Source organism: Hyla sarda, chromosome 5, assembly GCF_029499605.1.
Source record: "Hyla sarda isolate aHylSar1 chromosome 5, aHylSar1.hap1, whole genome shotgun sequence".
Taxonomy (NCBI): domain Eukaryota; kingdom Metazoa; phylum Chordata; class Amphibia; order Anura; family Hylidae; genus Hyla; species Hyla sarda.
In genome coordinates this window covers 304,386,555-304,408,517 of record NC_079193.1, presented here as the reverse complement: position 1 = coordinate 304,408,517, position 21,963 = coordinate 304,386,555, and the positions used below count along the sequence as shown (strand labels likewise).

General features: G+C 40.6%; 1 protein-coding gene across 2 annotated transcripts in view; it reads left to right on the top strand.

Annotated features, from left to right (window-relative positions):
• PREX2 (phosphatidylinositol-3,4,5-trisphosphate dependent Rac exchange factor 2) overlaps positions 1-17,589 on the top strand; it is a 367,011-nt gene extending 349,422 nt beyond the window's left edge. For both annotated transcript variants that reach the window (XM_056522123.1, XM_056522124.1), the window contains exons 38-40: positions 6,160-6,262; positions 12,007-12,074; positions 16,995-17,589. In XM_056522123.1, the coding sequence (XP_056378098.1) occupies positions 6,160-6,262; positions 12,007-12,074; positions 16,995-17,040 (217 nt within the window). In that variant the 3' untranslated portion in view covers positions 17,041-17,589. The remainder of the gene's footprint in view (positions 1-6,159; positions 6,263-12,006; positions 12,075-16,994) is intronic.
• The last annotated feature ends 4,374 nt before the right edge of the window (positions 17,590-21,963 follow it).

The window sequence follows — 21,963 nt, the reverse complement described above, 5'->3', positions numbered from 1 at the left end:
TATACAAAGTAGGCAACTTAATCAATTCAAAAACATACAAAGTGCAAAGAGCATAAGAAGTAATTTGATAGGGTTCAAGTCAGGGCTCTGTCTGGGCCACTAAAGGAGTCCCTAAGCCACTCCTATGTTGTCTTGGCTGTGTGCTTAGAGTCATTGTCACTCTTTGGCCCAGTCTAAAGTCCAGAGTTCTGAATTAAGTTTGAATATCTCTAAATATCTCTGTATTCTGCTCCATCCAGCTTTCCCTCAAACCTGGCCAGTCTCCCTGTCCCAGCCACTGAAATGCACCCTCACAGCATGATGCTGCCTCTACCATGTTTAATTGTAGGTAAGATTGGGCAGGTCATGGGCAGTGCCTGGTTTCATTCAGGCATGACCGAATGGTTTCATTACACTAGACAATCTTGTTTCTCACTGTCTAAGAGTCCTTTAGAAGCTTTTTGCAAACTCTAGGCACGTTCATGTGTATTTTACTGAGAAGAGGCTTCTTTTTTTAGATTGGTGAAGTGCTGCAGTGATGGCCCAGGGTCACTTCTCCCAATTACTTAGTTTGGCAAGGTGATCAGCTCTAGCAAGAGTCCTAGTTATTCTTAACTTCTTCAATTAAAGAATTAGGGTGATCACTGTGCTCTTGAGAACTATTAATGAAGCAAAAGGTGTCTGTACTCTTCTCAACCTATGTGCCTCCACACAATCCTGAGGTCTACGAGCAGTTATTTCCCCCTCATGGATTGGTTTTTGCTCGGATGTGTCTGTGAGACCTTATATAGTTAGGGCTGTGTCTTTCCAAATCCTGTCCAGTCCCCTGAATTTACCACAGGTGACTCAAGTCAAGGCATAGAAATATCTAAACGCTGATCTACAAAATTGGGGGCCTCCAGAGATAAATTTAATAGAAAAGGCTCTGAATTCTTATGTCCGTGCAAAATTTTCATTTTCTCCTAATAAATTTGCACACATTTCTAAAATTAGATTTTCATAGAATTGTTCCCAAACAAGGATTTATGGAACATCAGAGTGATTCCCTGTGCCATGCACCGCCTTCACAGACCCTGCAGTATTCATAAATGTGGCCTGAAATGAGAAAATAAGATGAAAAAAAATGCCTATATCTGCACTTTTGTGTGCAGTGGATTTTATGCATGCAGTCCTGCTTGTGGCATCTGCAGTTTTATCCTACTTCACATATTCTCTGCTATTTGTATGATGCAATAGTAATACTTTGATCCTCATCCTATATCACACTGTACTTGATATCGCAGCCTGAGCCATTTTCTCCCAGGTTTACATTAAAAGCAAAGGATAATTTGTATGATAATATGTGCAGCATTCTGCAAGCTCTGTATATTGATTCAAAATGAAGTCAGGCGACTATAGAGAGAATACGGAGGAAAGAACGATGTTTGTACAGGATTGTATTTCTAGGGAGGGTTGACTGGAACAAGACTTTACTGCAACCCTGTTCCATACCGTTCTCCCTACCACCAGGAACATGCGCAGCATTTATTCTGCAATAGCCTGAGGAGAGTAATTGAGTAAGTATTGCCAGTGTCTGGGGTGCAGTCAATCAGGTCTTCTCGGAGATAACTGTGCAGAAGCCAGACTTTTTTTTCATTCAGCTAAAAGCCTTACAATCTAATCTTTGGGAATGACTTTTTATGTGCCGCAGTGTAATTCACATCTTGAAAATCCTCTCCTTAGTTCACTTGCCTAAGCAAAATGCTGCCATTAGATTTTTTATACCCTACTTGTTGAAGAAATGACAAGCTATAAAGAAATATGCAGCTAAGGCTTAATTCAGCATTTTATGTTTAATATGGATGTGTTCACATTACTCACATGAGTCAACAGCGCTAATTGTTTCTGATTATACTGGGGGTCGTAAATGAGACTGTATACATTAATATAAATCTACTTTACTCGGCAATAATTGGACCTAATTTGATGGCCAATAAGAGAAGCTCATCACTGACTGTTATGTTAACAGGTTCGATACATAAGCCATGTCAGGTTGCCTGTATATTTCAATAGATAAAGGTAAATGCTTTGGTGGGGATGTTAAAGGGGCTATCCAGGAATAGAAAAACAGAGCTAATTTCTTTCAAAAGCAGCTTTGTGTTTGTCCCCAGGTTGTGTGTGGTATTACAACTTGGCTCCGTTCCCTTCAATGGAACTGAACTGCAGAACCACACCCAACCTGGAGACAGACAGGGAGCAGTTTTTTTTAAAGAAATTAGTTCTGTTTTTCTATTCCTTGATATTCACATTATTTTGCCATTATTTCATGAAATTTGAAGCAAAAATTACGAGAACACCCTAAGGTTATAGCTTCATTTTGGTCAATAGTTTTTCTCTGTGTTAGTTCCACTTCTGGTTTTGATAAGAATACTGACCAAAATCAAGCTCAAAAAGTTTCTCAAGAAACTGATTGGGAACATAGCCTTAGTCTGACTGAATTATCCTGGTGCTTACAGTATACCACAGGGTTACAGTAGATGTACAGTACAGTAGATGTAGTTCTTTTACTTTGCATGTACCACTTACCTAAATATTGATGCAGACCAAGTAACCCTGGCATGGCAGTGGTATTCCCCAATGGCAGCAGCCTCACTAGGATAATGCAACCTGCCATACTTCCTATATTGTTCCGGAATGATTTGAAGAACTTGACAAAGAGTTTAAGGTGTTACCTAAATTCTGCAGATCTTAATCCAATTGAGCATCTCTTGGATATGCTGGAAAAACAAGTCCAATCCATTAAGGTGACAACTCACAACTTAAAGGGTAGCTCCCACCAAGTAATATATAATCTAATATGTCCCTACCTAGTAGTAATCTAGCCCTAACCCCCTACCTGGCTTCAATTTTTTTTTAAATCACTTTAATAGAGCAGATTTAGTGCTTCTAAATCTGCTCTATAAAGCAGGGCAGGAAGCAGCGCTTCCCAGCAGGCGCGACGTCACTGATGCCTTGCTGGGCGCTTGCTTCCGCCCTCACATCGTCTATGCATGAGTGTTATTTATCTAATAGGGTGTCTCCAGCTGTTTCCCAACTACAACCCCCAGCATGCCATGATTGCTATTAGCTGTCAGGCCATCCTGAGAATTGTAGTTGTGAAACAGTTGGAGGCACCCTATTGTCTAGTGTCATAGTGTCACAAGAATGCCTCCCACGAGCGCGATCGCTACCATCACCACTAGCGGGGTCCCTGTGCCCACTAACGGTGTCACAAGAATGCCTCCCGCGAGCGCGATCGCTACCATCACCACTAGCGGGGTCCCTGTGCCCACTAACGGTGTCACAAGAATGCCTCCCGCGAGCGCGATCGCTACCATCACCGCTAGTGGGGTCCCTGTGCCCACTAGCAGTGTCACAAGAATGCCGAGAGCGGCCCTGTGCATACGCAGTACTACGTTAGCTGCGCACAAGGCTTTTAAATCTGTTCCCGTACCCTGAGAGCTGGGACGGGGAACAGAGCCGCGCCCAGGGACGGGGAACAGAGCCGCGCTCTGCATTCTTGTGACACCGCTAGTTGGCACAGGGAGCCTGCTAGCGGTGATCGTAGCGATCGTGCTCGTGGGCACAGGGACAGGGTAACGGGGGCGGGCGGGGCCGTGCGCGAGGCCAGTGGAGCTGGCCAATGCGCGAAGCCCCAGCTATCAGTGTGCTCGCTCTCGCCTGTTTGATTGACAGGCGGGAACGAGCACTGCAGTGCCTGAATTTCGACTCAGTAGTGACGTCACTGCCGAATGCATTCGGCCACTAGGAGGGTGACCCCTAGTGGCCGAATTTAAAAGTGATTTTAAACTTGTTTAAAATCACTTTTTTTTTATTAAAGTATATTAGAGATATGTTGTAGTACTTAAGTACTACAACATATCAATTTTTTTACTTCATGACAGTGCCCATTTAAAGAACTTTTGGATCCATTGGTAATATATTGGTTCCAGATAGCACAGGACACCTTCTGAGGTCTATGAAGTCCAGTCCTCGATGGGTCACAGTTGTTTTGAAGGCACGATGGATACCTACACTATATCTTACAGGATCTGTGTATATTCACATCACTCTGACAGTATATCTTCCCTTAAGAATACAATTCTACTAAGTCATCAGCTTTATCAGCCCATATCAAATACTGCAGATAAGGTTAACAGCTTTATAATGTAATGTGAACATTTACAGCATCTGAGGTTTATACACTATTGATTTGTTATCATGATTTGCTGGCAATAAAAAATGAAAGTCACTGATCTCTCTTTAACCTCAGTTATATAGCGCCAGAGATTTGTTACAGGGCAGAACATGAATTTTTCAATATTTTCATTCCTGGGTAATGAAAGTTTGTGAGATAAGTCTATTTCTAATACTTTTACTGTGTAGTGGTTTAGGCTGAAATCCTTATTTAAAAAGATGGAATTTTTCCTTAAAGGACATCTATAGTGCAAAATAACTAAGTTATAGATCGCGGGGGGTCCAAGCGCTGGGGCCCCCCCCCGTGATCTTCGGTACGGGGCTGCGGCAATATACAGGAGGGGGAATGTCTGCCGTGGCTTTCTGCTGGGGACGAAACTTCACTTTCGGCAGACTGCCGCGGCCCTGTCCAGGAGATCCCGGGGGGCCCCAGCGGTCGAACCCCCCGCGATCTATAAATTATCCCCTATCCTTTGGATAAGGGATAAGTTATTTTGCGCTGGAGTACTCCTTTAACATTATAAATACCTTTTAAAGTACTTTTACAAATGAAACAGAATTGCAATAATTTTTTATTAAACATTTTCATTAAACACCTTTTGGCTTCTGCAGTTTGCATTGATATACACTACAATGCTATCTGGTCAGTGCTATTCTATCCTCATCCTAGCAGTCTGTACCCCCTCTTTTTACATCTCAGGCAAATCCTATTTGATTTGAGAACTGTGTTGGTGTAAGATACAACAAATATTATTTTGAAGTGCATTCCTCTTAAAAAAAAATTGTTGAATTTGCTACTGCTCATCCTCCACAAATCAAATTCTTTGCCAGATTTTATTTAAAATGTATGCCAATTTCTGACATAAATTATAGAAACTCTGCCTGGCCATAGCAGGCCACACCTCTTCTAAACCCTTTCCACTTTTAAAAAAAAGTGGCAAGCAGGGTGCAAATGTTGAATGCCCCAAAAAAATCAACATTTTGTGCACAAATTGTGGATATAGAGCTTTGCAAATCCCCACCATAGTTTTCTAATAGGGATATTATATAACAACCAGATTGCTGGGTATTTGGACGCACAGAAATCCCATAAATGGTGACAAAATTGTCTTCAGAATAAATGCACACGACCAATGCTCTATTTATTCTCTACAGGGTTGTCAAACATTTCCAAGTTCAGTGCTCAGCATTGTCCAGCGGCCCCATAGAGTGAATGGGGTTCTGGCTGTACACCTGCAGTGTGCACTATTTAATCCAGGGGCAATTTTGCCTCCATTCTCAGTGGGGGGGGGGGGGGGGGGGCAGTGGTTGGACCTCCACTGATCATGTTATTATTCTCTTTCCTATGGATAGGGTACAGCAGCTTGAAATGGAAATAACCCTTTAAATGGGTACTCCGCTTCCCCTTCGTTTTGTTCCGAAAACTTGGAGCGGGTGGTGGGGGTCGTGACTTCACAACCACGCCCCTCGTGACATCACACCATGCCCCCTCAATGCAATTCTATGCCCCTCCCATAGACTTGCATTGAGGGGGCATGGTGTGACATCATGAGGGGTGTGGTCGTGACGTCACGACCTCCGTCGCTATCACCCAGCATTCTAAACGAATGCTGGGTGCTGCACAGAGATTGCTCTGGGGACTGATTTTAACTGGGGTGCTGCGTGCAAGATCACGGGGTCGCCAGCGGCGGGACCCCCACGATCAGACATCTTATCCCCTATCCTTTGGATAGGGGATAAGATCTCTTGGGCGGAGTACCCCTTTAAATGGCCACTGACAGTTAACATATGGAAGCCTGTAAGCATCCACTTCAAAACAATAAAACCTATCATAAAATGTTCCGCTTGCTGCCAAGCATACCATAACATTATGTACTTTTGTTGGTTACAGAAATGATAATATTTATCCTGAGGTTTATTTATTTATGTTATTGACATTCAGCCTATTATTATGTTGTGTTGCAGAAGCACTTTGAGTGTTACTCTTGAACAGGCTCTTATTCTCGCACGGAGTCATGGGCTGCCTCCCCGCTACATCATGCAAGCAACAGATGTCATGAGAAAACAGGTTTGTCAGACATTCAATCAACTGATCAACAATTACTCCCTGCTGACAATAATTAATTCTCCGAATGCCGATCCAACGTCATCTTAGTAAGGAGTGGGCCGTCCAAACAGTAGAGTCGGCATCAAAGGCACACCTGTTCACATTCACATAAAAAATGATATTTGTTCTGCCTATTTATGTCATCCATTTTTTACCAGGCAATGTTGAGCCCAAATACTGTGCTCTGTAAATGGAAATTTTGTCTGTTAATTATCTTATAGCCAATAGATTTTTTTATTCAAAAATTTTGTGCTGATTAATTTCACAATATAAAGGTGCAAGAACTCCTGTATCAGAGTTTTTTTTTCTAATACAGAGCTCCAAATCCCCTGCTACTCTTCTTATAAAACTGCATGGTACAATTTTTGACTCAGGGTCATTAGGAAGCTTATTGCATCAGTTTTTTGTTTGTTTTTGTTTGTTTTTTTTAGCTCCCCCTAATAGTGGCTGAAGTAAGGTTAGGTTCACATGGTCACAAATGTCACAACTATCCATTGGCATCCTGCAAAGAAAAATGATGCTGGCATATACTGTGGCATACTGCAGCCGGGGCCCTATTCATTTTAATGGCCCAAACGTAGTCATCCAGTGACTACGTTTGGACCGTTTCCTCCTGGTATATGCTAATTTAATGGGGCACAGTGGCACAGAAGAACACACTATTGTGTGCAATAAAATTTGCATATACGAAAAAGAAGAAAATATGGACAAAAAAGCACTTATAAAAATGGACACAGATTTTTATGTGGATTCAGAAATTGTGGGCCAGATCTTCAGGTCCCTCGGAGTAGCCACTGGTTTGCAGCAGGACACAGCAACCGTCATGGAACTGAACAGTAGTCACATAAGTGTGAGTCAGAACCAGCTCAATTTAAAAGGCAAAAGCAACAATCCAAATTGCAAAGCAATAGGCAAAATCCAAATAAAAGCATGGGCAAACATAGGTATATAGGTACATGACAAGATAGAGCAGTGTCACTAAAGAAACTGAAACTACTATTTTGCTACAGTATTAGGGTGTGGCCATTCAGTAAAGTGAGGAAAGTGAAGTGGACAAGTATGTAACAGATGTATCTTAAAAGTGTACATGAGCTGAATAGTGCGTAGCTTTTATTTTTGTTGTTTTATTTATAAAATTGGTACCATGGCTACTTTTTTTGGTAATAAAGACGTCATTTTCAGTAGGGATTAATGGAGTTATCTACTAAAACCTTCCCCTGTTGCCAGCAATGCATCTGCAGGAGAAGTGTAGTATTACACTACAACCATTCAAACATAATACCATCCAAGTAAGGCAGCATTCAAACTTAATTTTTACATTACGGGTGCCGTCCGGCTGGGGGAGGGGCAAATCGGGGGCTTCCGAACCCCAGCCGGACAAGCGCTGAACTCCATTTACTTTAATGAGCCGACCGGAGTCAAACAATTACTCCGGTCGGCTCATTTTTGACCCGTATGCGGTTTCCTGACCGGACCTAAAACCGTAGTATACTACGGTTTTAAGTCCGGTCACAAAACTGGATACGGGTCAAAAATGAGCCGACCGGAGTCACCATTTGACTCCGGTCGGCTCATTAAAGTAAATGGAGTTCAGAGGTGGTCCGGCTGGGGTATGGGATCGCCCAGTTTGCCCCTCCCCCAGCCGGATCCGGCACCCGTAATGTAAAATCGAAGTATGAATGCAGCCTAATACATGAAAGGGCCATGGCGAGAGCTAGCCTTTGGTTAGTCCAGAATATATTACAGCAGAGTGCCCTGGGCTTTATAGAGCATATACAATACAAAGTCAACCCCAATACAATGACTATTACTACTGGTGAACCAGGCTTTAAAAGAAATGTAATTTGACTTGATTTTGTTGCGGTTTTACAGTAGCTGCTTATTAACCAAAGTCAATTGATTTTTAACATTTATAAAGCCATTTACCATCCAATCAACTTTAACCCTAAGATCAATTCTGCTGGTAGAATTTCCTCCATCCATAGCAATTTAATTGCACGTTTTAGTCACTTTTATTAGAAAACCGGTTAAAATCTCTGGAAAAGACATCCTGTTGACATCAGCACTTATTGTAATGGATACACCACTAATGCAATTTTTGGCAATGTCTGTTAACACTGATGATTCAATCAATAGTCTTGGCTCTAATCAGAACATACTTCAGTACGTCTTTCTGAAAAGCAGTGAGGCTTTGGAATTTTAGCAGTTTTATGTTTGTTTATATCTAAGTACATACAACTTAATTACTAGAAAATGTTATATGCATATATAAATATATAAAGAATATGCAAAGCAGCTCATCATCACACCACCTTCACCGGTAACATTCCCTAAACATCAGCTTTAGCTCCAGCTCTCAAACTGATTGGGATTTAAAGGGGTATTCCCTTTACACCCCCTTCCATAGGTTTGCATTTAGGGGCGGAGCTGTGACGTCACATGGGGGAGGAGCCGTGACATCACAATGCTCCGTCCCCATGATCAACGGTAATCAGACACGGAGCGACCATGCTCCAGGGACTGATTTTAATGGGGTGCGGCATGCAAGATCACGGGGGTACCCAGCGGTGGGACCACCACGATCAGGCATCTTATCCCCTATCCTTTGGATAGGGGATAAGATGTTTAAGTGCCGGAGTACCCCTTTAATGCCAAGCCTGAAGTCACCCAAGTAGGGAAGAGGATCCATCTGCAGTCAGAGCTGTTTTGGGGTGGTTGCCTCTCGTCAGTAAAGAGCAGGGTGTTCTGGCTTGGCTGGTGAGAGACCTGTTGACTTGGCAAAATGGATAAGTATTCTCTTTAGGGAGGAGCACCACTTCTGGTATATAGAGATTCAAAAAAGCTGATATTTAGGGAATGCTAAATGTGAAGGTGGTGTGATGAGTTGCTTTACATATCCCTTTTCCCAAAAACCCGTGGAGTGCTAATGGCCTTTTTTGAATCTCCATACATCAGAAGATAAGATCATCAACAGTGAAATCTCGGATTCCTGCTATGTTGCTTTAAATGCGATGCTGGCATTTTCATGTTGTTCACAAACCCACCCAGATGACATCATTAGTGCAGACATCAGTTCCTGTTACATCACGCCAACTTTTAATCTCCCCGCTATAAAACCGTATTTGTGAGGCATTACTTCTTTGGCATGGGCCATCACTGCTCCATGCTGCAGCTGCAATGGTTGTCTGGCAGCTGTTGGTAATAATGCTCAAGTTACAACGCTGACGCACCTTGTTAGGTCACTGTCTAACATATGTCATATCACCACCCAATGACATTGTCCAATATGACATCATCATCTCTGAGGTCACTGCCTTCTATACTACCCAGTTTTATGGGCTCCTTGTAGTTAAAGGGGTACTCCGGTGAAAACCTTTTTTTTTTTTTTAATCAGCTGGTGCCAGAAAGTTAGACAGATTTGTAAATTACTTCTATTAAAAAATCTTAATCCTTCCAGTACTTATTAGCTGCTGAATACTACAGCAGAAATTATTTTCTTTTTGAAACACAGAACTGTCTGCTGACATCATGAGCACAGTGCTCTCTGCTGACATCTCTGTCCATTTTATGAACTGTCCAGAACAGCATATGTTTGCTATGGGGATTTCCTTTTACCCTGGGCAGTTCCTAAAAATGGACAGAAATGTCAGCAGAGAGCACTGTGCTTGTGATTCAGCAGACAGCTCTGTGTTTCAAACGGAAAAGAAATTCCACTGTAGTATTCAGCAGCTAATAAGTTTTAAGATTTTTTAATAGAAGTAACTTACAAATCTGTTTATCTTTCTGGCACCAGTTGATTTTAAAAAAAAAGTTTTTCACCGGAGTACCCCGTCACCCTCCATATATTTTTCAGTAAACCTAATGATATAGTACAAGCTTACAAGACAAATGTTGGTATGCCTGGAAACCGTTGTTACTTTGAATTACATGCAGATGAGCTTATTATGGTCCAAATAATTGTCGCCTAAATTTCATTAAAGTGTACCTGTCGTCAACAAAAACCTTTTATATAATGTAGGTAATACTATTATATGTATATTTGTAATATACTTTGGTTAACAATTGTGTATAGTTTTAGGTGAAAGAATGGTGTTCCTGCACTAATTGCCTGTGTGTCTCTATGAGGAGTCCAAAAACAGGAAGTGTGGGTAGGACAAGCAGGGATCTGTGCAGACTCCTGGCTTGTCAATCATCCTGATGCATGAGCCAGGAACATGTTATAGAGCCTCAGTGCACACTGTCCTGCTTTTTCTTACTGCACAGAGCCCGGCTTGTCCACCCTCACTTCCTGTATTTGGACTCCCCATAGAGACACAGACAATAGCTGCAGGAACAAAAATATACACATTTGTGGTAGCCTGGGGGATGTAAGGTGAGGGGAGTGTAGCTGTGCGGTGATTAAAGGGTGTTTATTAACCCTTGCTATTCGTGATGCCAGGGTGAGTGCTCCTCAGTAATGCTTGTCCTACCGCCACCCTTCCCAAGAGCGATAGGGAGGTAGATATTAATAGATTGTCCACAACCGGAGAGTTTTCTGAAACAGGATTAACTTTTACTGAAGGTTTTCTGCAAGCTTCAATAACCGAAAAGTCTCCAGGCATACAACTTTGGAGATTGACAAAGGTTGGGACTTTAGCAATTTAGAGTCTTTTAGTAGGGTGCGCTGTTCCACTGGATTTAGGGGATTTAGTTGCGGTCCAGAAGTCACGCTAGTATTAGCGGGGGTAGTTTAGAACTTACAGTTTTAGTTCTGCTGAGGCCAGTAGGTTTTCAGGCCTAGCGTGTCTTTGAAAGTTGCGCAGATCCGTCCTGCTAGTCCGGCATCCACGAGAGCAGCAACCCAAGAGAGCGATAATTGGCTTCAGCTCCCTTATATGGGCAGGGGCTGGACTAGTGCTAATTGGTCCATACTGATGTCAATCACCATTACAGAGACTTGTGGGTAACACGTGACCCAAGGATCTCCAAAGGTCCTCCAACATGCCATAGAGGTTATTAACATGGTCACATGACCAAAGGTCCTGCGACGCTAGACAAGGTAAGTACTATACATTACTATAAAATATATATTATTATTAAATATATACATGTATTAACATTAGAGAATTAGAATTGAGGAGAGGCAACTAGGGGCTGTCCCACCTGAGAGACCCTACCTGATCGCAGTTACTCTAACTTTGGGGACCTCTACACTAGGTACAGTATATAATATGGTACCGGGATACCACATATTTTTTAACCAATGTATATTACAACTGTACATATAATGGTATTCTCTACATTATATAAAAACATTTTGTTGACGACAAGTACACTTTAAACTTAATGGCACAGTGAATTATTGAAAACATTAACAGCTCTGCCACCAGTGACATTTATGGAGGATGACTGAGCTGAGAATGGACCTGGTATATTTTCAAGCTTAAAAACTTTGTAAAATTTGTCACATTTCAGATGTGCCAGAGTTTAAATACATTTGGAATCCTATTTATGTATATGATAAAAAAGAAAATTACAAAAAGGGAATCATAGTACAAGGCCCAAAGTTTCATGTTTCTAAGGCATCTTGACCGCTATGTGAATAAAAAAAAAAAAAACAATCTTTGGAAAACTAGAATTGCTAGACCTATGAACTGTGTGTTTTCTTACTACAGAATGATGTAATTTACATTCTTTTCTTGAATTGTTGTATTTTCCATTTGCAGGGAGCAAGGGTTCAGAATACTGCTAAGAATTTGGGTGTTAGAGACAGAACGCCAACTTCTGCTCCAAGGTATAGTACAAAAACTATGATATACTATACATTTACTGTAAAAAAAAAAAAAAAAAAAACTATTTAAATCATACATCTTTACAAACAACCTTTAGGAACAACAATGGGCATTTATCAAAACCAGTGCAGTTGCCCATAGCAACCAATTAGATTGCTTCTTTTAATTTTCAGAGGCTCCACTTTTCCTCTGCACAGGTTTTAATAAATCTCCCCCAAAAAAGTGGTGTTCTGTAGAAAATATTTTGTGCTAAATAATTGTGCTCAGGGTTGTGTTAAATAGAACAAAAAAAAAACCATACTTACCTACTTTGCTCTTCCACCATTCTCATGTAGCCCAGGTCCCACTGTGTAGTGCTTACAGGTTTAGCTTTCAGTATATTTTAACCAAAAAAAAAACCCAGCAAGGCCCAATTGGGGCCAAGCCTTGTCAATGAGGACAGAAGAGAGTGGCCAAAGTGGACCAAGCTGACAAGTGGTGATAGGTTCTTAAAAGGGATACTCCACTGGCCAGCATTCGGAACATTTCGCTCTGAATGCTGTGTGCGCGCTGCAGTGGTCAACCACACCCCCTCGTGATGGCATGCCATGCCCTTCTCAATGCAAGTCTACGGGAGGGGGCGTGGCGGCAGCCACGCCCCCTCCCAAAGACTTGCATTGAGAGGGCATGGCGTGACATCACAAGGGGGCAAGGCCGACCCCCATAGCGTTCAGAACTAAATGTTCCGAATGCTGGCCAGTGGAGTACCCCTTTAAATAAGCTTATGGTATGCAGAGGGGCAATTGAATGCACAGCATCTACAGTAAGTGAAAGCAGATGGTCTCTCACTTTAAGAAACCACAATAGTTGTCTGAAAAACAGAAAACCGGGGCTACTTTGAGCTCTGTCATGTTGGTTGGAGCTACATGTTTAGCTTAAAGACTTCCAAATATGGCTTAATATTTGAAGAACAAATTTTGATCTTCATTTTGATCTTCATTTTTTTTGCCAAAATTAGGCATAAACTCAATCATAAATGTTGATCATTACATCTCAAAGCTTCCACAAACAGGATGCACATTGCTAATATGAAACATTGTCAGTAATACTAACACTTATTTTTTTTTTTATCTTTGACCATCTACTTATCTGCTGTACAGTGGATGGTTTTGGCTCTGTTTTATTCTATGAAAGAGTCAACAGGAACGACAAATGTTATAGAGGAGCTGAGGTGACATACATCTTGTTATATGATGGAAGAAATAACAGTCGGTATTACAAGATCTATGGCTTGGCTCTGCCTCTGTAAGAGATGTCGCTTTGGAAAAAGCCAAGGGACAGGGTATTATACGATTACTTATAAAAATAGTAAACAAACAGAGCAATAAAACAGCAGGAAATCAGCAGGATCCCGGCTGTAATGAAGGGAAGGTTTGACCTGCTAGGAGAATGATGTGTTGATATTACTTCTAGGATCATTATTAAAGCTTCGCCCACAAAGCACTGTTTTTCTACTTACTGTCTCTTCTGTTGTTTTCTTTAATTTCAAGATCCAATTTCTTTTTATTTCTATTATTTACTCCAATTTTACTCTTTTTACAGTACAAAAATACAGGGTTACACATTTTTTCAATATCAAAAATACAAAATCTATCTACTGCCAAAGCAACAGAATAAAAAAAAAATACTTGTCTAAGGGACTAAAACAGGCGTCAAATCTACTTGTCCTCATAATTTCAACCAAAATACTATTTAAATTAATAGCAACTTACTACACACAGAGCATTCCAAGGGTCATTCGCTAGGATTGGTGTCAGGCGTCGCTAATGGTAATGTGTGAAATAAAATACAAAAATGGACGCATTTGGGCAGAAAAAATGGAGGCCAGTCTCTTTCCCTTTGCCTCATGCAGTTCAAATGGTAGACAATTTACACTCTTATAAAAAGGCAGCAATAACTTAATATGACCAGAGGAAGGGAGCCCCCTGAGATGAGGCTGGAATGTGGAATGGAGGTCTATGTCTTTCTTCTGCTCAGTCATGTTGCACATTGCGTATTTAAGTAATCACAGTCCACTAACTCTTTTTACTTCATTAAATGTAGGTATTCCACACTGGTTGTCTCCTGGTGGGGATCCTGAGACTTGTACAACCCCTGACACTCTGCAATGCCCAAAGCTATGGGGTGCTGGCAATTCTGGTAGAGCCATTTCAGCTACTCTAATGGCAGGGCCTGGCAAGAAGCCCAGCAGGTCCTAGATGGATACTTAAACATCTTATTGCTGTCTTGTAGGCAAAAACAGTCTTCTTGACTACTGACACTCTTGATGAGGATTTATATAGCCCTCTTGATGAGGAATCTTGAACCCCTTGTTTGTGGAATATAAACTTATGCCTCAGAGGCCACCAGGGGCTTGTGTGGAGACATAGCTCCAGCAAAGTCTGCATATTGCATAAGTTATAGGAAGAAGAGACCAACTGCTCGCTTTATCTTCCCACTCTCTCGTACCACACTACACTAACATCTTTACTTAGGGACAGAAAATCAACCCTAAGCTTGAGAGAGGATTAGTCTGGGCAATGGACTTTCTGCCAAGGCTTTCTGAGACATGCATTTAGGTATTGAATGCATGCAAATCACTTGCTCTTGGTCTGGACAAGAAAGAACAACTAGGGGGCGGCAACACTCGTAGTACGTAAACACACTAGTGTATAAATAGTCAATGCAAATAACATATAAACTGCATAAGGTGCAAGTTCACAAGTGCAAATATGGGGAAGACATCTTCGACAACCATGAAACAACTTGACATACAGTGGGGCAAAAAAGTATTTAGTCAGCCACCAATTGTGCAAGTTCTCCCTCTTAAAAAGATGAGAGAGGCCTGTAATTTTTATCATAGGTATACATCAACTATGAGAGACATAGTGAGAAAAAAAAATCCATAAAATAACATTGTCTGATTTTTTAAGAATTTATTTGCAAATCATGGTGGAAAATAAGTATTTGGTCACCTACAAACAATCAATATTTCTGGCTCTCACAGACCTGTAACTTCTTCTTTAAGAGTCTCCTCTGTCCTCCACTAGTTACCTGTATTAATTGCACCTGTTTGAACTTGTTATCAGTATAAAAGACACAACCTCAAACAGTCACACTCCAAACTCCACTATGGCCAAGACCAAAGAGCTGTCAAAGGACACCAGAAACAAAATTGTAGACCTGCACCAGACAGGGAAGACTGAATCTGCAATAGGCAAGCAGCTTGGTGTGAAGAAATCAACTTCGGAGCAATTATTAGAAAATGGAAGACATACAAGAACACTGATAATCTCCCACACAAGATCTCACCACGTGGTGTCAAAATTATCACTAGATGATTCACCACATGGGGGGGCATAGTGAATGACCTGCAGAATGCTGGGACCAAAGTAACAAAGTCTACCATCAGTAACACACTATGCCGCTAGGGACTCAAATCATGCAGTGCCAGACATGATCCAGAAGAGAATTGGGAGAATGTCATATGGTCAGATGAAACCAGAGTAGAACTTTTTGGTAAAACCTCAACTTGTCGTGTTTGGAGGAGAAAGAATTCTGAGTTGCATCCAAAGAACACCATACCTACTGTGAAGCATGGGGGTGTAAACCTCATTCTTTGGGGTTGTTCTTCTGCTAAGGGACCAGGACGACTGATACGTGTAAAGGAAAGAATGAATGGGGCCATGTATAGTGAGATTTTGAGTGAAAACCTCCTTCCATCAGCAAGGGCATTGAAGATGAAACGTGTCTGGGTCTTTCAGCATGACAATGATCCCAAACACACCGCCCAGGCAACAAAGGAGTGGCTTCATAGTTAGTATGGTTGAAAAAAGACATACGTCCATCAAGTCCAACCAGGGAATTGAAGAAGCATTTCAAGGTCCTTGGGTGGCCTAGCCAGTCTCCAGATCTCAGCCCCATAGAAAACCTTTGGAAGGAGTTGAAAGTCAATGTTGCCCAGTGACAGCCCCAAAACATCACTGCTTTAGAGGAGATCTGCATAGAGGAATGGGCCAAAATACCAGCAACAGTGTGTGAAAACCTTGTGAAGACTTACAGAAAACATTTGATCTCTGTCATTTCTAACAAAGGGTATATAACAAAGTATTGCGATGAACTTTTGTTATTGACCAAATATTTATTTTCTACCATCATTTGCAAACAAATTCTTTAAATATCAAATTTAGGTATACCTATGATGAAAATTACAGGCCTCTCATCTTTTTAAGTAGGAAAACTTAGTGGCTGACTAAATACTTTTTTGCCCCACTGTACTCTCATTCTCCACAGCTGCTTTATGATAGCTCCCTGCCCTTGCTTGTCACTGCTACTTTCTGGTTTCTTTGACACTTCATCCTCCAGGAACAATCACTGCCGGCAGTGGTGTTTTGCCTCTAACACAGTTCTTGCAGGGACAACTAAAGACAGGAGCCAGGAAGAAGTGGTTGGTGACAAATGGGGATAAGGAGCTTTTGGTATAGCAGCTGTAGGGGATCGGGGGGGGGGGGGTGAGTATCAACTTTTAAGAATAGGAAAACTGAACTAAGCCCCTTTGGGACAGGGACTGAACAAGTAATTACACCAGAAGTAAAAGAGTGATCAGAAATAACATAAATGTCATTTTACAATCTACTAAGTATCTCTATTTTAATTTAGCAATATGTGTCGTATATGAATAAGACTTACCATAGGTAGGAAATTATGCACAGCATACCTCTCTCACTAATGGCTTCATTTGTCACATTTCATCTTCATTTGTCACATTTCATTGTATCTCCCAACATATGCTACATGATCTACTCACTATTACCCAAAACCCAGGCAAGTCATTGGGCAGTTTGTATGTGTTCCTAACAAATATATTGTCACAAAATGTTCATCCCTCATGTGTTTTTTTCTAGGTTGTACAGACTGTGCCAGCCGCCTCCTGCTGATGATGAACCCTGAATGTACCCACCATGGAATCGAGTGGATCATTTTAGCAGAACTTGTTTCACAACTGTTCTTGTAAATGTGGATCTTCAATACAAGAGAAACAAAAGTCTTTTTTTTTAAAGCAGACAAGACACTTCATTGCAACTTGGAAGCTATAAGGACTTTACGCCAGCGGCATATTTTGTACACTGGAATCCCACTGGATGAAGCACTTATGTGGTGTAAAATATCAACAAAGGACATTGAATGTTTTCGAATCGTCATTTCAAATGGTTTTTCCACATACAGACAGGACCTACTTTAATATTTGTATTAATTATATGTCAGTGAAAAAGGAAATATATTTCTAAAGGAAACATTTATATCTACTTTGCTATCAATAAACGGCTACATATATAATATATGTCATAATTCTGTAGAGCATAAAGCACAGTTCATTGTTATCTTTATTGGACTTTTCCTCCAAAAACCTGTTAAATAGAAGAAATAGAATTTTTATAACTGATTAATACATTAATAATGTACAACATTTGGGCAATGCATTAAATAGACTGACATTTATTGACAAGTCACATCTTGTATTATTTTGCTCAAATTTTTCTTAATATAATTTCTAGAAGGTCAATTATTTATTTTGGTTGAAGTATAAGTAGCTCCTAGGTCTGATCTATCCCTCAAATACAAAAAAATTACCATTTAATTATTTGACTTACATTATTTATAGTTTTTTTTTTTTAACCTTTTTTTTGCAGGACCTTGATGACTGTTTTAAGGACAACAGGCACAGTCTATATTCTATGTTTAAAAGAGTGTTACTGTCATAGCTATGGTTGACATATTACGAGTATATGCAGACTATCAGGTCATATTTTGAGGATCTCCTTTATATTTATAGGGGAATGTGTTACAGGGGATATTCAGGGATATTATCTTTTCTAATTATGCTCAGACAGGTACTAAATAGAAAAACAGAGAAAGGAAAAAACAGCGGCCCGCACCTCGTGCGTTAAACGCTTATAGTTTTGGGATGAAACAAAGTTTCTATATACTGCTCACCTGGAGCTCATATAATATGGGCATATCACCCTCTAGGATGAGGGTATATTGATCCACTATGCTGCTGCCGTTGGGTAGCGGGGTCAAGTAAATTGGCGATCCGCAGGAACTATAGAACCAGGAAGTAAAAAAATACCTTCTTTAGGCGCTGCATCAATGTGGCATATACGAGAGGAAACTCTAATATTGTTTCCAGAGTCTATTGTTCCAATAACGTGTTTTGGGTATAGGACCCTTGATCAGATTGGCAGATATGCCAATCTGACGAAGGGTCCTATACCTGAAACGCGTTATTGGAACAATACACTCTGGAAACAATATTACAGTTTCATCTGGTATATGCCACATTGATGCAGCGCCTAAAGAGGGTATTTTTACTTCCTGGTTCTATAAATAGAAAAATTACCTATACTTACCTTCCTTGCTTCTCCTCTGCCACCATTCTTAGGGAGCTCCATTCCCACTGCACAGCACTTTGGGGGTCAGCAAATGGATATGCCTGTTCAGCCAATCAGTGACTGAGGCGGGACACCAGTGTGACCGCTAACTGGCTGAGCAGGCCACACTGAACTAAGGAAGTTCTGTGCATAGGGACCAGAGTTCCATTAGAATGGCGGTGGTAGGGGAGCGAGGAAGGTACATAAAGTATAGGATACTTTTTTATTTAGCACCTTCTGGGCATAGTTATAAACTTTTCTTTGGATAAGCCTTGTAAGTCGTTTCATACAAGCATAAATCCTGGCCCGGGTCTAATGACCCTAACTTAAACTTTGCAGAGCCCCTATACTAATAGTTTGGGTCATTAGACCTGTGGTAGGAACATTATTTGTGGCCATAATACAGGCACAAAAATCTTTACATAATGACCCATATATTAATGGAATTCCTTGTGAATCTATTACAAAAAATGCAGGGAAAATGCTTATTTATCTATTATTAGCAAGCACCAAACATCCGCCAAAGTTTACCTATTTTTCCGAGTATTAGTATCTTTTATATTTTTTTCCTGAAAAGTGGACCTAATTTTTATTTTTTTTCACAATCAGTTTTTTCCGTCTGAGATTTCTGACTTTTAATTGCAAGGTTAAAAACTTTGGGGCATTTTCACGCATTTGGCACATTTCCTATGCCCCAAAATGTTTTTGACATGTTAAAATTTATACATACTGTATAAGTGACAAATGGAAAAAATCTCAATGAAAAGGGGACAAAAGGGAATGGCTCTCGTTATGTTTATATTTATCCAGTGTAATGCATAAGTCTATGTAAAATCAGGCTGTTATTTTTTTAACTTTTAATAGTGAGGTTAAAAACTTTGGGGCAATTTCACACACTGTGACATATTTCCGATGCCCCAAGGGTTTTCAGGCATGTGAAAACACTTTAATATTGATACATATAATGGATAAATAGGAAAAAAATCACAATGAAAATGTAAAAAAGGGAAATATTAGTAAATAACCCCGCTGTGTCTATATGTAACCAGTGTAATACATAAGTCTATGTAAAAATCCTCAGACTTGGAATCTACATAAGGAGGGGGTTTGTTACAGTTTATCACCCCAGTAGTAAGGAGATTACGTAAGGAGGGGGTTTGTTACAGTGTGTCATCCCAGTAGTAAGGTGACTACATGAGGAGGGGGGTTGTTACAGTGTGTCATCCCAGTAGTAAGGTGATTACATGAGGAGGGGGTTTGTTACAGTGTGTCATCCCAGTAGTAAGGTGATTACATGAGGAGGGGGTTTGTTACAGTGTGTCATCCCAGTAGTAAGGTGATTACATGAGGAGGGGGTTTGTTACAGTGTGTCATCCCAGTAGTAAGGTGATTACATGAGGAGGGGGTTTGTTACAGTGTGTAGTAAGGTGGGGCATGTCAAGGGCGGGCAATGGGCGGAGTCAAGGGGCGGCAAAATTATCTTTTGCCTAGGGTGACAAAAATCCTGGCACCAGCCCTGGGCAGAGTACCCCTTTAACTCCAACTCCCTTAGTATACATGAGTGTACATATATATGATCAATATATTCTATTTCAGGAATTACAAGATTGTAAAGTATTTAGGCCTATAATCCATGGTTGTCATCTGACTATGGTTGGTTCCAATAGGAGTGTTGACAGGAAGAAGGTCTGTTCATAACTTTGAAACAATGCATTATGTTTTCATTATTTCCAATTGTCAAAAAAAAGTGAACTTTACATGGACATAAAATATGATGTTGGGCTCATGGTGTAGTTCATTAGATAGAAATAGGAAACATTCCCAAAACTAAAGTCAAGATTTCATAGGTCATCTAGAAAAAAATGCAGATTATATCAGGCTTTTTCCTCTCCTGAAGGCACTTTTTAAAGGGGTATTCCATGAAAAAAAATAATAATAATTTTTTTTCATATCAACTGGCTTCAGAAAGTTAAACAGATTTGGAAATTACTTCTATTAAAAAATCTTAATCCAACCAATACTTATCATCTGCTGAAGTTGAGTTGTTCTTTTCTGCCTGACCACAATAAGAAACATTCCCAAAACTAAAATCAAGATTTCATAGGTCATCTACAAAACATGTCTATACATTGTTGCACTCTTCTGCTACAGAAATATTGTGCACACTCAGCAAAGCCATTAAATGGGCACTGTCAGGTACAAAAACGTTTGATATGTTGTAAAGCATGTATAACCAATAGGTTTTGCAATTGCTTTCATTAGAAAATGTTCAGTATTTCATACTGAAAAAGCCAGTCAAACAACTGCCCCCCCTTCCTGCTTGGACACATACTAGTCCTGCTGTGTCCATGAGTCATCACCTATGTCATGGACACACTTCCTTGATTGACAGCTATGAGTGCAGGGCTCACAGCTGAAGGAAAAATCCTCCCACTGTCAGCTTGTGTCCCGCTAATGTCAGTGAGGACAAGCTGGGAGTTGTAGTTTTGCTAATGCTAGGGGAGATGTGAGCAGAAAGCATACTGAGGGAGGGGGTGGAGACCTGCACAGTGAGGCCACGCTCCCTCTCTTTTAGTGAGCTAAATTAAAAATGTGATAAAAAAATAAATAAAGATGCAAGACACATAAAAATTAGATGTACATGGTCCGGATTAGGTACTGAGTGATATATTTAAAAAAAAGTTTTTTTGTTGGATCTGACGGGTACGCTTTAAGCACAGATTTATCTGCTTCTAAATCCTCCCTCTAAGACAGCGGTCTCCAAACTGTGGCCCTCCAAAGGTGGCAAAACTACGACTCCCAGCATACCCGGACAGCCGCTGGCTGTCCGGGCATGCTGGGAGTCGTAGATTTGCAACCTCCGGAGGCCACAGTTTGGAGTCCACTGTTCTTGAGGACAGGATACAATGCAATGTCTCCATCTTACTATGCACTTGGACCCTTTACCCAGTTGCAGTATGAAAACTTATGCTGGATAATCTAATGTAAATGCTCGGGGACCAAGAAGCAGCATGTTGGATTTTCATATGGCTGATCATTTGTTATCTCGGAGATAAGCAGAACTAGATTTGTCTTGCAGTTGCTTGTCTCCATCTTACTATGTCAATAACACCATGCCATCAGATTTATTTATTATTATACTGTACAAGGAGAAATGATCTCTAACCCTTCATAAATAAAAGGCTGCGGGATGAGCTCTTATATGTATACTGTACGCAGAATGCATTAAATCTTATTAGGCATCTACCATATGTTCTGCTGCTGAGAGTCTCTGGAAGAGCTGGTATTGATGGCCCCTAAGAAGTGTATTCTCCATGAATTCTGTGGTTTTACATATCAGGACATAATACAATAAACAACTGGACTTGGTGGGTACCTCGGTACCTTGGTATTTTAAAACTCACCCCCTATCCACAGGATAGATGATACATTTCTGATCATG